The sequence below is a fragment of the Oncorhynchus gorbuscha genome, linkage group LG19 (genome assembly GCF_021184085.1).
Source record: "Oncorhynchus gorbuscha isolate QuinsamMale2020 ecotype Even-year linkage group LG19, OgorEven_v1.0, whole genome shotgun sequence".
NCBI lineage: Eukaryota > Metazoa > Chordata > Actinopteri > Salmoniformes > Salmonidae > Oncorhynchus > Oncorhynchus gorbuscha.
In genome coordinates, this window is record NC_060191.1 from 67,067,020 (window position 1) to 67,082,310 (window position 15,291).

A 15,291-nucleotide genomic window follows, 5' to 3' on the forward strand; every position below is an offset into this window, starting at 1 on the left:
TTGATTGGGAGAGCTAGCTAAGACAACAGGTAAGACAACAGCTAATCAGCTAAGACAACAGGTAAAATGGCGATGAATGGGCAGAGGTTCGGTTAACTCCACCCAGGACCGGAGTTCGGGACTAGGGCTGACAGATAAACAAAAAGTTAAAAGTGGAATACCGTGATAAATTAACAGTCCAGCAGGCATCAGCTATGTAACCAGTATGTGTGTAATACCCAGCGATAGCATAGTGTGAGTGGTGAAGAGTTGTGTAGCACTGCCAGAAGAGGACTTGCCTCCCCTCTGAGCCTGGTTCCTCTCAAGGTTTCTTCCTTGGTTCTGGCCTTTCTAGGGAGTTTTTCCTAGCCACCGTGCCTCTACACCTGCATTGCTTGCTGTTTGGGGTTTTAGGCTGTGTTTCTGTTTCTCTAACAGCCTGGGGTCACAACAAATTAAAACTTTACATTAAGATGACCAAAGGGAAAATAGCTCCAATGACTAATTTATTGTTTAAACATAACACACGGACTCATTCATCGGACTGTAAAAACATTCAAACACTCGTTTTCCAGGGGCCTAACAGAAAGTGATACTGGTCCACTCATCTCACTAGTCCATTTCGGTTCCACTAACAGGCTCAAATCACAAGTCTCCTGTGACTGGGAAGAGATTCTGTCGGTGAAATGACTGAAGTGGCAGGGGGTTGCAGTAGGTAAGTAGGCTGACTATGGCCTGGAGGTACTTGTAACCTACAGATTGTATTAAGACACTGGCAGGTTGACTTTCTGGACAGAATTTAATCAAACGCCTTTGAAAATAATCCCAACCTATACAGTCGAATATCCTACTCACAAATTAATGACCGTGTAGTATTTGAGAATGGAAATTTCTCTCTATGAAATGTCTGAACATCAAATCCAGACTGTTATTTTGGATTAAGGTCGCACTGCCATAAGGTAAAAGGTGGAATTCCCTTCACAAAACTTCACCTTTCAAAATATTTGCTAGATTGTTTTATACGTTTTATTTGAAAGACAATACATGTGTGTGTGTGATATATATATATATATATGATACAAAAAGGTTTTAAAGCTAAAAGGGTGGGGACTTTAAAAAGCCAAAGAAGATGAGATGAAAAAGTCCAAGTGTAATGCATCCTCATGATTCAGTGTACCAGCTATACACGTACAGTAGGTGACCTATAACAGTATTGGATACCTCACCACCCCATTGAACAGGGCTTAACTAATACAATTACATCATTAGGAGGTCAAATTAAATAAAAGATTGAAATTTTAAATCTCAAAACAAACCAAATTATTAAAACCCCAAATCGCACTAAGTAAATATAATATAACCTCTGATGAAAGTATACTTGTATTTATTGCACATAAAAACGATTGTTCTTGGGAGATTATGTAAAAAAAAGTGTTTAGGGCGATCAGATGTTCATTCACATCTTTCTCCTGAAGTTCATCTGTGGAGAGAGAGGAAAAAAAACATGTTTTATTAGGGAGAAGAGAGGAACACACTGGATAATCACCCAGACACCTAAGTGAATAGCAGGTCTGCATTGACGAAATGAGCCGACGAGTCCTGCAGACAGTCAGGTGTAATGTAGCAAACAGGGAATTTAGAAAACACGTCACCACAAACTAACACCGTAACCCCAAGGGACGATCCAGTGATATGAATAATACCAGCACCCAACCCCCAGACAGACACACCCCTGCAGCACAGCCCAGTGTTAACGAAGCAGCTGAGTGAAACAGAAATGATAGAAAACCTGCTCAGATGAATGGGCTTTCCAACCAACACCTCAGGTTCCTAAACACACACCGTACCGCTGTAGTTAGACACATGGTCTGATACGGGGTGGTGGGGGGGTCAAACAGCATGTCCAATGTGGCTAGAAATCATCTCCTATGTATATGATCATATGCCGCTTGTCTGGAGAAAGGAAGTGGTTCTCACCTTGCGTGCGCTGGTGGGGTTCTTTGGAGACTTGCTGCTGTTGGTCCGTGGGGACTTCCTCTGTGCCTTCCCTCCCGGCTGAGGGGACTTCCTCTGTGCCTTCCCTCCCGGCTGAGGGGACTTCACACTCCCGGCTCCACTGCGGGGAGACTTCCCATCTCCGGACTGCGGGACACGGGAGCTTTTGTTCCCTGGGGATTTACGGGTGGAGCTGCGAATCTTACTCATGCCTCTCTGTAGGAAGCCGCTCTTGGAAGCTGCCTTACGAGGCGTGTTGTCAATGGAGAACACCATGGACTGTCTCCGCTCAGCCTGACAGAGAGGATGGGTGGATATTTTAGGCCTACTGTTTGGAGTATGCTAACAACCATTGCTGCTAAGAAAACAAACCACATGTTATAGTCCAGAGGAAGAGAGACTCACAGGGCTAAGAGGCTGGCGGTTGTTGGATGAGCCGAAACGACCTCCTTTAGGGGTAAGAGGGCGCGGGAAACAGCTGGTTGCCATCCTCTTAGCCTGAGAAAAGAGAATTCAGTAAATGTAGAATTAAACAAACAGGTTAATGATTGAACCCCCACATTAACATCTACACCCTCACCTCCCCTCCACCCTCCCCACCTCACCTCCACCCTCCCCCCCACCTCACCCTCCACCCTCACCTCACCCTCACCCCCCTCCACCCTCACCCCCCTCCACCCTCACCTCAGGTGTGTCTGGTTCCTGGTCTTTGGCTGAGCGTTTGAGTGACAGGTTGCTCCCCCTGAGGTTGTGCGTGTTCTGGTGGTTCAGGGTGCTGCTGGCTTTAGGTTTGGGGGGCATCAGTGAGAGGCGGTGAGAGCCGTAGGCTGGCCTGGTGGCCGTGGTGCTGTCGGCCGGTCCCGGGTGGAGTGAGAGCCGGTGGGATGACAGAGACTCCTGAATCTGTCCGGGCATCACAGAGGCTCTACGGATGGTCTCCGTGGGGTCGCCCATGCGCAGGTCATCGTCGGTGAACTCAAAGGACGGTCCCAGGCTGGGCTGCAAGGGGGAGGAGGCAGGGTTTGGAGATTGGATGATTACAAGCAAAACAGCGTTTTGAGAAAGTGACAGATGGCTAGATGGAGAGTGAGTAACAGTGTACCCTGGACTCCAGAGGATAGCTGCTCTTTAGGTGAGGCAGACAGGACTGGTTTCTGGCCTGCAGCTCAGCGATGCGTAGCCAGTCATCAGCAGCATGGTCAGGCTCATTCTCTGCCCCTACACAGAACTGGCCCGTACCTACACAACGTGCAGAACATAAACATACTGTAGTACAAACTCTGGGCCAATCAACCTCTTGGTGCCTCCTTGAACATGTCGAAGGCAATGGAGAAGTGTCACCGGCTGAGGACAAGGGGCTCGTTGTAGAATGTGTGTAAACGGTTCGTACTCTGTGGAGCTGCAACGTGGACGGTGCTTCGACGGTAACCAGGAAGACTGAGGAGCTGATCGCTCAAGGCAACGGCAGGTTTTCCGGGTGTGTGGAAGATCTCCATGGAGACAGGTCGTGCAGTTTGTGTTCTTCCGGTGATGTTGGGATGGGAGTGGACGGAGGCCAGGCTGTAGAACGTCTCGTTGTCACTATCCTCTCCTGCTCCTCTGCGACCAGGGGTCGTCTGTATGGGGAGAGAGAGGAGAAGTCAACCATCCCACTCACTCTGCTGCAATTCAGTCTTCCTCAGCAGGTCAACCAACATAAAAGACAGCTAGATGAGAGTTGAAAACCAAAAAGTGATACAGGGTGCTCCCAAGAATGTAGCGAGAGAGAGAGCGAGAGAGAGCGAGAAAAAGAGGTGAGCGAGAGAGAGAACGTGCAGTGAGAGGTGTCCCAGTGCGCCCTCCACCTTGCTCATGGTGATGTTGATGACCTGGGTGGTCCTTCGGCGTCTAGCTGAGGAGGTGGGTGGTCTCTTCCTGGCTGAGTCCAGTGCCAGCTCTCCCAGGGATGTGATGCTGCTCTGCAGCCGGCGCTCAGTACTGGTCCTGGGGAGAACAACCCTGATGAACTTCTTTATAGTAGCAGTTAAACTAGTGGTGCTGGTCCTGGGGAGAACAACCCTGATGAACTTCTTTATAGTAGCAGTTAAACTAGTGGTGCTGGTCCTGGGGAGAACAACCCTGATGAACTTCTTTATAGTAGCAGTTAAACTAGTGGTGCTGGTCCTGGGGAGAACAACCCTGATGAACTTCTTTATAGTAGCAGTTAAACTAGTGGTGCTGGTCCTGGGGAGAACAACCCTGATGAACTTCTTTATAGTAGCAGTTAAACTAGTGGTGCTGGTCCTGGGGAGAACAACCCTGATGAACTTCTTTATAGTAGCAGTTAAACTAGTGGTGCTGGTCCTGGGGAGAACAACCCTGATGAACTTCTTTATAGTAGCAGTTAAACTAGTGGTGCTGGTCCTGGGGAGAACAACCCTGATGAACTTCTTTATAGTAGCAGTTAAACTAGTGGTGCTGGTCCTGGGGAGAACAACCCTGATGAACTTCTTTATAGTAGCAGTTAAACTAGTGGTGCTGGTCCTGGGGAGAACAACCCTGATGAACTTCTTTATAGTAGCAGTTAAACTAGTGGTGCTGGTCCTGGGGAGAACAACCCTGATGAACTTCTTTATAGTAGCAGTTAAACTAGTGGTGCTGGTCCTGGGGAGAACAACCCTGATGAACTTCTTTATAGTAGCAGTTAAACTAGTGGTGCTGGTCCTGGGGAGAACAACCCTGATGAACTTCTTTATAGTAGCAGTTAAACTAGTGGTGCTGGTCCTGGGGAGAACAACCCTGATGAACTTCTTTATAGTAGCAGTTAAACTAGTGGTGCTGGTCCTGGGGAGAACAACCCTGATGAACTTCTTTATAGTAGCAGTTAAACCAGTGGTGCCGAACACACGTTCTAAACCTACCGGTTGATCTGACGGTTATTCATGGGGGTGAAGTAGAGGGTCTCCAGTGAGTCCCCTCCCAGAGCACGACGTTTAGCAGCTACGCGCTCCGAGCTACGCACCAGGGGAGTACTGGACTCATCAGGCTCCATTGGCCTCCTACAGGGCAGGGAGAGAGGGAGATGTATACCAGTCACCTAGCTGCAAGTCAAGCTCAGAGGAGATGGTGACGGAAGAGAAGGTGAGTTACGTGGTAGTGTTGAGGGAGTCGTCCAGGCTCAGGTCCAGGCTGTCGCTGCTGATCTCCTGGCGAGTCTGGCTCTGGGGGACTTTCAGGTAGACACTCTCTCTACCCACTCTCATTTTCTCAATCCTGCCTGGTCCCCTCTCAGGTCCAACCTGGCTCTGCTCCCGAAGGTGACGATCAGCAAACGCAAGCTGTAAAACACACACAAATAATGTTAGTTTCATGTCAATATGAAGCTGACATCCTGTATGATAGAATGCATCATATAACCTAATTGAGAGGTATACCTGTGCTTCCAGAGTGTTGATCTTGGAGCCGAGGCTCTTCTCTTTGCTCCTGGCCTTCTCCAGCTCCTTCTGCAGCAGCTTCATCTCTGTGGTAACAGCGTTGACCTCATGCTCTCTGACCTCTAGGCTGCGCTGCAGCTCCGTCACCTGCTCCTGAGACTCCACAAGCTGCTGCTTCTTCCCAGAGTAGTGGCTCTTGGCCTTCTCAACCTGGGAACAAAAATATACCACACCTCAACCTCCAAGACAAACCTGAATAATTCTATCCACTGCCAGGGTGAGGTGTGTGTTAGCTCAGAGATGTGTTATGTGGTTGTGAGTTTACTGGTCAGACTCACCTGTGTTTTGTAGTGTTCCACTACCTCAGTGTTGGCAGCAAGTTGTTCCCGTAGATCTCTGACCTGCTTCTCCCACTCTGTTCCCTCCATCTGTTCTCTCAGCAAGGCCAGTTCCTCCTGCAGCACAGCCTCCAGCCTCTGGGCGGCGCTACATTTCATCTCCAGGACCTGGTTACCCTCAGTCAGCCTCTCCTTCTCCAGGAACAGGGCATCCAGCTGTTGTCTCTGGCCACTTTCTGTGCTCTCTGCCTGGGCTCGCAGCTCAGCCATGCTCCCTTCCAGCTCGCTCTGGTTCTGCTCTGCCTGGAGGGCCCGGGTTAACAGAGCCTCCTTCTCTTGCTGGAGCACAGAGAACTGCTCCATCAACTCCTTCTGCACCTGGCCTGCTGCCTGCCCTTCCTCCTTCTGCCTGGCTAGATCCTCCCTCAGGACAGCCTCCTGGCGCTCCAGGCTCTGCTGGTGGAGGGACACCTCCCCTCTCAGTATCTCCTTGGCCTCCCTCTCTTGGAGGACTGTGGCCTGCACCTCCTGCAGCAGTTCCTTCTGTAGGGAGTTTTCCTCCTGCTGCACCTGTAAGGCAGTGTGCTCCTCTCTCAGGGGGCCCTCGCTCTGCACCTCCCCCAGACGGCTGACACGTGTGGAGTTCTCCTGGCGGAGTTGTGTAGCCTCCTGTCTCAGGGTGCTGAGCTCCAAGTCCTTAGCTGCTTGGAGGGCCACCATCTTCAGAGTGGCCTCCTCTCTGGCTCTCTCCTCCTTCACGGTCAGCTCTTTTAGAGCCTCCTGCTGCTCCTCCAGGCTCTGTTCTAAGGACTGAGCTCTCTGCTGCTGGTGGATTAACTCCTCTCTCAGCTCCTCCTGTTGCCTGGCCAGCTCCTCTCTCAGTACCTCCACTGACTCCTTCTCCATGTGGGCCTCCTGCAGCACCTCCTTCTGAAGGGAGATCTCCTGCTCTCTCTTAGCTAGCTGCTCCTGTAAGGCAGTGGCCTCGTCTCTCAGAGTGCTGAGCTGCAGGTCTTTAGCTGTAGCCAGAGACAACACTACCTCCAGCTGAGCCTGTAGGGCCTCCATCTTCACAGTAGCCTCCTGTCTCAGGGTGCTGAGCTCCAAGTCCTTAGCTGCTTGGAGGGCCACCATCTTCAGAGTGGCCTCCTCTCTGGCTCTCTCCTCCTTCACGGTCAGCTCTTTCAGGGCCTCCTGCTGCTCCTCCAGGCTCTGTTCTAAGGACTGAGCTCTCTGCTGCTGGTGGATTAACTTCTCTCTCAGCTCCTCCTGTTGCCTGGCCAGCTCCTCTCTAAGTGCCTCCACTGACTCCTTCTCCATGTGGGCCTCCTGCAGCACCTCCTTCTGAAGGGAGATCTCCTGCTCTCTCTTAGCTAGCTGCTCCTGTAAGGCAGTGGCCTCGTCTCTCAGAGTGCTGAGCTGCAGGTCTTTAGCTGTAGCCAGAGACAACACTACCTCCAGCTGAGCCTGTAGGGCCTCCATCTTCACAGTAGCCTCCTGTCTCAGGGTGCTGAGCTCCAAGTCCTTAGCTGCTTGGAGGGCCACCATCTTCAGAGTGGCCTCCTCTCTGGCTCTCTCCTCCTTCACGGTCAGCTCTTTCAGGGCCTCCTGCTGCTCCTCCAGGCTCTGTTCTAAGGACTGAGCTCTCTGCTGCTGGTGGATTAACTTCTCTCTCAGCTCCTCCTGTTGCCTGGCCAGCTCCTCTCTAAGTGCCTCCACTGACTCCTTCTGTATGTGGGCCTCCTGCAGCACCTCCTTCTGAAGGGAGATCTCCTGCTCCCTCTTAGCTAGCTGCTGCTGTAAGGTAGTGGCCTTCTCTGTCAGAGTGCTGAGCTGCAGGTCTTTAGCTGCTTGGAGGGCCTCCAACTTCAGAGTGGCCTCCTCTGTGCTCTTCGCCTCCTGCTCCCTCAAGGCAGCCTCCTGGTGCTCCAGGCTCTGCTGGAGCTCTGCAGCTCTCTGCTGGTGGAGGGTCATCTCCCCCCTCAGAGCGTCTACCGCCTCCTCCTGGAGAGCTGCAGCCTGGGCCTCCTGCAAGACCTTCTGTAGGGAGCTGTCCTCCTGCTGCTGGACAAGCTGCTCCTTCAGCTCTCTAAGGGCCTCCTGCTTCTCCTCCAGGCTCTGCTGGAGCTCTGCAGCTCTCTGCTGGTGGAGGGACACCTCTCCCCTCAGCTCCTCCTGCTCCTTGGCCAGCTCCGCCTGCAAGGCCCTGTGCTCCTCTCTCAACAGGCTCTCCAGCCGAATCTTCTCTGACTGCACGTCCTTTAGATCAGCTGCCCGTTTGGCGTTCTCCTGGCAGAGTAGAGAGGCCTCGTCTCTCAGAGTGCTGAGCTGCAGGTCTTTAGCTGCAGCCAGAGACAACACTACCTCCAGCTGAGCCTGTAGGGCCTCCATCTTCACAGTGGCCTCCTCTCTGGTGCTCTCAGTCTGCTCCTTTAACACTCTCATAGCAACCTCCTGCACCTCCAGGCTCTGCTGGAGCTCTGAAGCTCTCTGCTGATGAAGGGACACCTCCCCTTTCAGCTCCTCCTGCTGCCTGGCTAGCTCCTCCTTCCCCCTCTGCACGGCCTCCAGATGGCTGACAAGTGTAGAGATCTCCTGGCGGAGTCGAGTGGCCTCCAGTCTGGCGCTATCCTCCTGCTGCCTCAGCTCTTCCACCAGTGTTACTCTGTGCTCCAGGTCCTGCTCCAGCCTCTCACAATTCTGTCTCTTCCTATCATTGTCCTGGATGGCTGAGTCCAGCTGCTGCTGTAGGGCTGACACGCTCTCCTCCAGTTCCATACGTTTAGACTCCTGTTCCCTAGCCAACTGCCTCGCCTCCTCAACTGACAGGGCCTCTGCGGCACGCCTCCTCTCCACCTCCTCCTGCTGCGAGATGACTTCCTCCTTGAGTGAGGTCAGTTCTTCCTGTCGTCTCTGGGAGGCCAGAGAGGTGGTGGACTGTAGCTCCTCCTCCAGCCTCCGGAGGCTCTCCTCCTTCTCCCTGAGAGACGACTCCTTCTCCCTGAGAGCTACCGAGGTCTCCTCATTCCTCTCCTGGACCTCTTCGACCTGCTCCTTCACTATCCGCAGCTGCTCCAGCTGGGCAGTGTGCTCTTCTCTCAGGGCCTCCATGTTTTTGCCCTCCTGACACAACTCCTTCAGCAGAGAGATCTGGTCCATCAGGCCAGCGAGCCGCTCTCTCATGTTATTGATTTCATTCTCCTGAGCGGCAAGCTCCTCCCGTAGCTCCTCCTGCTGTAAGCGGTACTCCTCTTGTTGCATGGCTAGCTGCTCCTCCCTGGCCCTCACCTCCTCTCTCAGGCTGCTGAGCTCCAGGTCTTTGGCTTCAGCGAGGGACGAGGCAGTGGCTCTCTCTGTCTGGAGGGTCTCTATGTTCTCTGTGGACTGGAGGAGGAGACACTCCTTCTCCCTCTGAGCCTCCTCCAGCTGGGCCATCTGTTCCCCCAGGCTCCTCAGCTCCTCCTGGAGTCGAGAGAGCTCCTCCCTCACCGCTTCCTTCTCCCTGTGGGCTTCGGACTGCGCCTCCTTTTCTAGGGAGATCTCCTCTTGCTGCCTAGCCAATTGTTCCTGCAGAGCAGTGTGCTCCTGCCTCAGGCTGCAGAGGTTCGTAGCATGTGTAGTTATCTCCTGGTGCAGTCGAGTGGCCTCCTCTCTAACGGCCTCCTCCTGCTCCTTCAGCTCTTTTAACACCTTCTCAGATGCAGCCATCTCCTCCTGTAGGACCTCCCTCTGTAGAGCACTCTCCTGCTGCTGCTTGGTAAGCTGCTTCTCCCTGACCTGCACCTCCTCCTCAGCCCTCCTCAGAGAGTCACCCATGGTGTCCACGTGGCTGGTCAGCTCCTGGATCTCCTCTCTGGCCTTCCTCTCCTGCCGCTCCATAGCCAGGTTCAGCTCCCCTCTCTGAATGCACTCCTGCTGCACCTCCTCCCCCAGTGCCTTCACCTCCTGCTCCCTTTGTTGTACAGTCTGGGTAAGGCTGGCCACCTCAGCAGTCAGGGTGTGGAGCTGGGCAGTCAGGGACTCCCTCTCCTCCTTGGAGGCCAGCTCCAGAGCCTCTCTGTCAGCCCGCAGAGCACTCAGGGCTTCCTGGAGCTCAGTCACCAGGACCTGCAGTCTCTGGCTCTCTGCCTGTAGCGAGGCCCTCTCCTGGGCATGCAGGGTGGCAGCCTGCTCCTTCTCCCCCTTCAGACGGGCGATGGTGCACTCACACTCTGCGTGCCTGAGGGTGGCATCAGCCAGCTCCTGTTTCAGCTGCTCCCACTGTGGGGGTAAACAAGGAAGGACATGTGGTTAAAAACACAAAACACTGAAACTAAAATGTGGATGTAATATCACCCTTGAACATTGTGACAATTGACCCAGCTTTAAGTATCTGGGTAAATGCTAACCTCCAAGATAGGGCCCATAACCTCTCCTTTTTCCTGCATTTTGGCTTTACTCAGCTCGTCCTCTAGAGAGGAGATCTTGCTCTGCAGGATCAGCATCTGTTCATTCAGACACTCCTAACAGACAGAAAGAAGAAAACGTAAAAAGAGCAAAGCACAAATTGAGATAATCTGGGCCTCTAGTCATAAAGAGTCTCCCGAGCACTGATCTAGAAGCAGGCCCCCCTGTCCAAGTGATTTTTAGTCATCGTGTTGTAAAAAGGCAAAACTGATCAAAGATCAGCACTCCTACTCAGATGCTTCATGAATATGGGACCTGTTCTATAGGCCTCACCTTCTGAGCAGTGGCCTGGTTGAGTTCAGCCTGAATGTGGCAGTGTCTGCTGCTCCACTCCCCCTGAGCAGAGTCCTGGGCCTCAGTCAGCCTGTCCACCTCAGCCTCAGCACTCGCCAACCGAGCAATCACTTCACGCATCTGACACACAAACGATGAGACAGTTGTCCGTTAGTAATTCACTATAGGCTGTGTATGGTTTAAATTACTTGTTTAAAAAGGTGAAACTGCGGCCATTTTTATCTTAATATCAAACCTTTTCTGGGTAAAAATTTAGTACCTTAATGTTATTATTTTTTTATATTAAAATGGTCAAAAAATAAACCAAAATAGCTAATTAGCAAAGAGCAATTTCTCAAGCAATCATTTTTCTAGGACTGTCTGGGAGTGGTCTGAGTGAGGAGTCTAATTGGATGAGCTTAAAAAGGGAGGGATATGCAACCTGAACACTTGCTGTTATTGGCAGAGGTTTTGAAACTCTCTCTGTTGTTATTGGTCCATTAACTTTTACCATCTGGTGAGGTCACCAATCAGGCCAAAACTCCATCCCACCAAAACAGGCTGGAATTCCAGCCTGTCTTATCAAACAGCTCTCACAACCTCAGTGTAGGGGGGGAAACAAGAGGAAAATCAAATGTTTTCCTGTACTGGGCTTTGAAGGAAGCGTGTACAAGGAGAGTCCTTCACCTGGGCAGAAAGGGTGCCATTCTCCTCTGTCAGGTTATCCACCTTCCGTTCCATCTGAGATGAGTTAGTCTTCAACGCTTGGCACTCCTTCAGCACCTCATGGAGACGAGTCCGCAGCCTAATAGAGAGAGAACGGAGTTACACACACACACCTAGGATTACCTCAGCACGACCTTGACCCTCCTCTCTCTCCCTTCCTACCCCTCGTTCTTTATGTGCAGTTCTTGTAGCTCATCCCGGGGCTCCTGCTCCTGCTCAGCCTGTTCCCTCAGCAGCTTCTCAATACGGTGCTGCAACTGACAGATCTGACTCTCTACAGGAGGGTGAAAGAGCAGTGTTAGGTTCTAAATATCAGAGTAAGAAATCTACGGGCACAACGAAAGCTCCAACCAAGTGTAATCACCCCATTGCTCGCAGTCAGGTGTTCCAATATCATCTGGTGTAAACCCTCGACTGTATCATTGAATATTTCAATAGGATACCTGATAATTAACAATATCCCAAGTTCAGCCAGAACTCATCAGCAGGAACAGTAAGAATCCAGAGGAAGTAGTGGAGAAACAGCAGGTACATCCTTATTAAAAATCAGACAGAGCCAGGTAGGCAGGTACCTCTCTGGGTGAGGGTGGCGGCGCTGGTGGTCAAGTCTTTCTCCAGCTCATCCCTCATGTCTCTCTCCTGACGCAGCTGCCTCTGCAGCTTCTTCAGCTGGAACTGAGGAGTGTTCATCACATCCTGCAGGGGAGAACTGCACAGGCGGGTGGGAGAAAACAGGAAAAGGCACCGGTTACCCACACAGATCAGTGTTCCCACCCAGCGTACAGAACATCAGCTGTTCTAGACTAGTAACTCACTAGGGCGTTGCTAGGATACCATAGGTGGGATACTAGAAGAGGAATGAGTGAGCACTAACAGAGGAGACATGGAGGGACTGAGTAATACCTGACAGACGAGGACGCAACAGTTTGGAGGTCCAGAAACTGAACTGAAGTGATGTTCTTTCTGCGCCGGAAAACCGGGGACTCCTCATCGTTGAACAAGGAGGATGAGGAGGTACTGGAGATGTCACTGTTGAAACTAAACAGGGCTGAGAAAAAGAGTATGCGTGTTTCTGTACTGCAACCATAAGGTGAATTGTTGAACGTAACCTGAAACATGTGAGTGAAGGCTTACGCTTCTTCCTTAGATATTTCTCCAAGTTCTCACTCAAGTAGAGGCTATTCTCATTGTCCAAAACAAAGCGGAGCATGGAGGCAAGCTCAACCTTGGGGAAGAAAAACAGAAGTTAGTCACATAATTGCACTGCTATCAGGCAACAAGAAAAATGTAAGTTCATGGTATGCCACTAAGAGCACAAGGACCCTCCTACCTCAAACTTGTATTCCAGTTGGTTCAGGTCAACATGGTTGTTGATCACACTATGGTAGTACAGGAGCACAAGCACCTGAGAACAACACAAGTATAAAAACAGGCCACCCAGGCGATCTGGGTTAGAGGTGGGCTGGATCATTAACTCACTTCAGCATATTTCATAGTCTATATACTGTATATTCTTACAGTGTATACATTTCCAAACATTACTATTTGCTTTATTCTTGTACTACATAATTATTTTTGATAAATGTTGAGGAGAGCAATTAAGTATTTCACTGTGTCATTCTATGCATGTAACCAATACACTTTGCTTTGAGAGAGAGTTGGGTCAAGTGTAGAGCTGAACACAATGCAGTGGCCTCTGAGCATTCTATCCATCAATTCATGATGTGATCTCAAGCCCAAGTATACATTTGGTCAGTGAATAAAACCCAGTTGTATGAACCTGATACCTTGGATAACTCCACCTCCAGGTTTAGGCCATTGCTGATGTTGTCCCAGGAGATGAGAGCTCCCCGTTCTGTGCTGCACCTACAGTCACCTGGAAAAACACAACGGCAGGACTGTTAGCCATGTGTCTGTGGGGGAAAACAACACCTCCCCCATGACTAGTGAGTGTGACTCACCTTGCAGGAAGTCAGAGACCACTTTCAGCCTCTCCTGGACATGCTGGTCCAAATAGGACTTAGCGGGCTCTTCCTTTCTCCTGTCAGAATCACAAACGTCAATGATCAACACAAGAAGCAAACTACCAAGCCAGCGAAATCCAGACGAGGACAAATATCTATGGTTCTAAGCTATTACTGAACATTGTTTTTACTCACAGTTTATAGACGAGCTTCAACAACAAAACGCCATCCTGTAAATCCTTGATGCGCCGCACCGGGAGGTCCACATTCAAGTGGTTAACCTAGTGACGAAAAAAAAAAAAAAATATGTATTCAATTTAGCAAGGCATACATAACTAAGTACTTAGAGCTTATATTGGTTACGACCACAGAAAACAAAGCACTTACCCATTCCAACAGTGCATGCTCTTTATCAAGGTGAAGCACCATCTTTGCTGCTCACTAGACAATGGAAAACAGACAGACATTAGTATCAATCATTCCACTGTATGGAAGAAAGAAGAACCCTCAGTCTAAGAAGCTAGCTTGCTATCATAAGCTATCAGCAACTCCAACTACACTACGTGACCAAAAGTATGTGGACACCTGCACGGCAAACATCTTATTCCAAAATCATGGGCATTAATATTATGGAGTTGGTCCCCCCTTGGCTGTCATAACAGGAGAGGAGATGGCTGCAAAAGTTCTTCCACACAGATCTAGACAAACCATTTCTGTATGGACCTCGCTTTGTGCACGGGGGCGTTGTCATGCTGAAACAGGAAAAGGCCTTGTCCAAACTGTTGCCAAAAGTTGGAAGCACAGAATCATCGAGAATGTCATTGTAGGCTGTAGCATTAAGATGTCCATTTACTGGAACTAATGGGGCCTAGGCCGAAACATGAAAAACAGCCCCAGACCATTAGTCCTCCTCCACCAAACTTTACAGTTGGCACTATGCATTGGGGCAGGTAGCGTTTCTCCTGGTATCCACCAAACACAGATTCATCCGTCGGACTGTCCAGATGGTGAAGCGTGATTCATCACTCCAGAGAACTCTTTTCCACTGCTCCAGAGTCCAATGGCGGCGAGCTTTACACCACTCCAGACGACACTTGGCATGGCGATCTTAGGCTTTTGTGCAGCTGCTCAGCCATGGAAACCCATTTCATGAAGCTGACTTGCTTCCAGAGGCAGTTTGTAACTCATCAGTGCGTGTTACAAACGAGGACAGTTGACTTTGATGTGCTACGAGCTTCAGCACTCACGTTCTGTGAGCTTGTGTGGCCTACCACTTCGCAGCCGAGCCATTGTTGCTCCCAGATGTTTCCACGTCATAATAACAGCACGTACAAGTGACGGGGCAGCTCCAGCAGGGCAGACATTTGAGGAACTTACTAGTTGGAAATGTTGCATCCTATGAGGGTGCCACATTGAACGTCACTGAGCGGTTCAGTAAAGCCATTCTACTGCCAATGTTAATCTATGGAAATTACAGACTGTGTGCTGAAATAGCCGAATCCTCTCATTTGAAGGTGTCAACATACATTTGTATACTGTATACAGTGTAGCTATTTAGTTAACGTTACTAGCTACCTAAATATAAAGTAACTTGTTACTTAGAGAAAAGAATCTCCAAAAGATATCTGGGTAATAGCTAACGTTAGCTAGCTACTCGACAGCTATAAATGGTACTTAAAGAAAGGAATTTCTGGTTACTCCCTAACGGCTAGCGAGCTAACGTTACTCCCAGTGCTAACGTTAGCTACTAGCTAACAGTCAGTGAGACTAGCAAACTAAACGTTACAGTAGCTTATTAATTAAACAACTATTAACGAGTAGAAGTATGTCTTACCGTTGCAATTATCTAGCTATTGGTAGAAAACATGTTTTTAAATTCCGTCTCGAAAATACCAAAATATAGGTAGCACCCGCTTACCAAAATAACTTTGTTTCGAACACCAGGTCTACTTTTGAAGTGCTAAGAAGTATACTCTTTCAAATTTCGGCGCTGGTGATTATCAAGCCTTCCTATTGGAGGCATTCAGAGCTGCGAGACGCCAATTGGTTACATGTGCAGAACTCGCCATTTTGTGAGCGAATACAAATGTAATGTAGTTTTCAGTTCATAATTTCTTATGAATAAAACATTAATAGTAATTATTCAAACGTCTCCAC

General features: G+C 50.0%; 1 protein-coding gene across 5 annotated transcripts; it reads right to left on the reverse strand.

Moving 5' to 3' along the window:
• Window positions 1-472: 472 nt before the first annotated feature.
• Window positions 473-15,112, reverse strand: numa1 (nuclear mitotic apparatus protein 1). Of its 5 annotated transcripts, XM_046314103.1 has the most exons (26): window positions 14,969-15,104; window positions 13,522-13,575; window positions 13,330-13,415; window positions 13,132-13,211; window positions 12,958-13,046; window positions 12,501-12,575; window positions 12,305-12,395; window positions 12,074-12,218; window positions 11,743-11,879; window positions 11,333-11,444; window positions 11,132-11,249; window positions 10,445-10,585; window positions 10,114-10,227; window positions 6,806-9,985; window positions 5,726-6,391; window positions 5,388-5,597; window positions 5,104-5,291; window positions 4,875-5,012; window positions 3,819-3,957; window positions 3,365-3,590; window positions 3,077-3,213; window positions 2,659-2,973; window positions 2,380-2,472; window positions 1,957-2,268; window positions 1,769-1,809; window positions 473-1,459 (listed from the first exon to the last, which is right to left on the reverse strand). In XM_046314103.1, the coding sequence occupies exons 2-26, from the start codon at window positions 13,561-13,563 to the stop codon at window positions 1,456-1,458; spliced, it is 6,879 nt and encodes a 2,292-aa protein (XP_046170059.1). In that variant the 5' UTR covers window positions 13,564-13,575; window positions 14,969-15,104; the 3' UTR covers window positions 473-1,455. The 5 variants fall into 5 exon arrangements, with proteins under 5 accessions (XP_046170059.1, XP_046170056.1, XP_046170058.1 ...); XM_046314100.1 differs by having other exon boundaries at window positions 5,726-9,985; window positions 15,053-15,112; XM_046314102.1 differs by having other exon boundaries at window positions 3,843-3,957; window positions 5,726-9,985.
• Window positions 15,113-15,291: the final 179 nt, after the last annotated feature.

Excerpts from the sequence above, each read along its gene's own strand:
- numa1 (XM_046314100.1), bottom strand. The coding sequence starts at position 13,563 with ATGGTGCTTCACCTTGATAAAGAGCATGCACTGTTGGAATGG. Across the intron at positions 3,958-4,874 it reads AATAACCGTCAGATCAACCG|GACCAGTACTGAGCGCCGGC; the intron begins GTAGGTTTAGAA and ends TGTTCTCCCCAG. Across the intron at positions 2,974-3,076 it reads GCTATCCTCTGGAGTCCAGG|CCCAGCCTGGGACCGTCCTT; the intron begins GTACACTGTTAC and ends TCCCCCTTGCAG.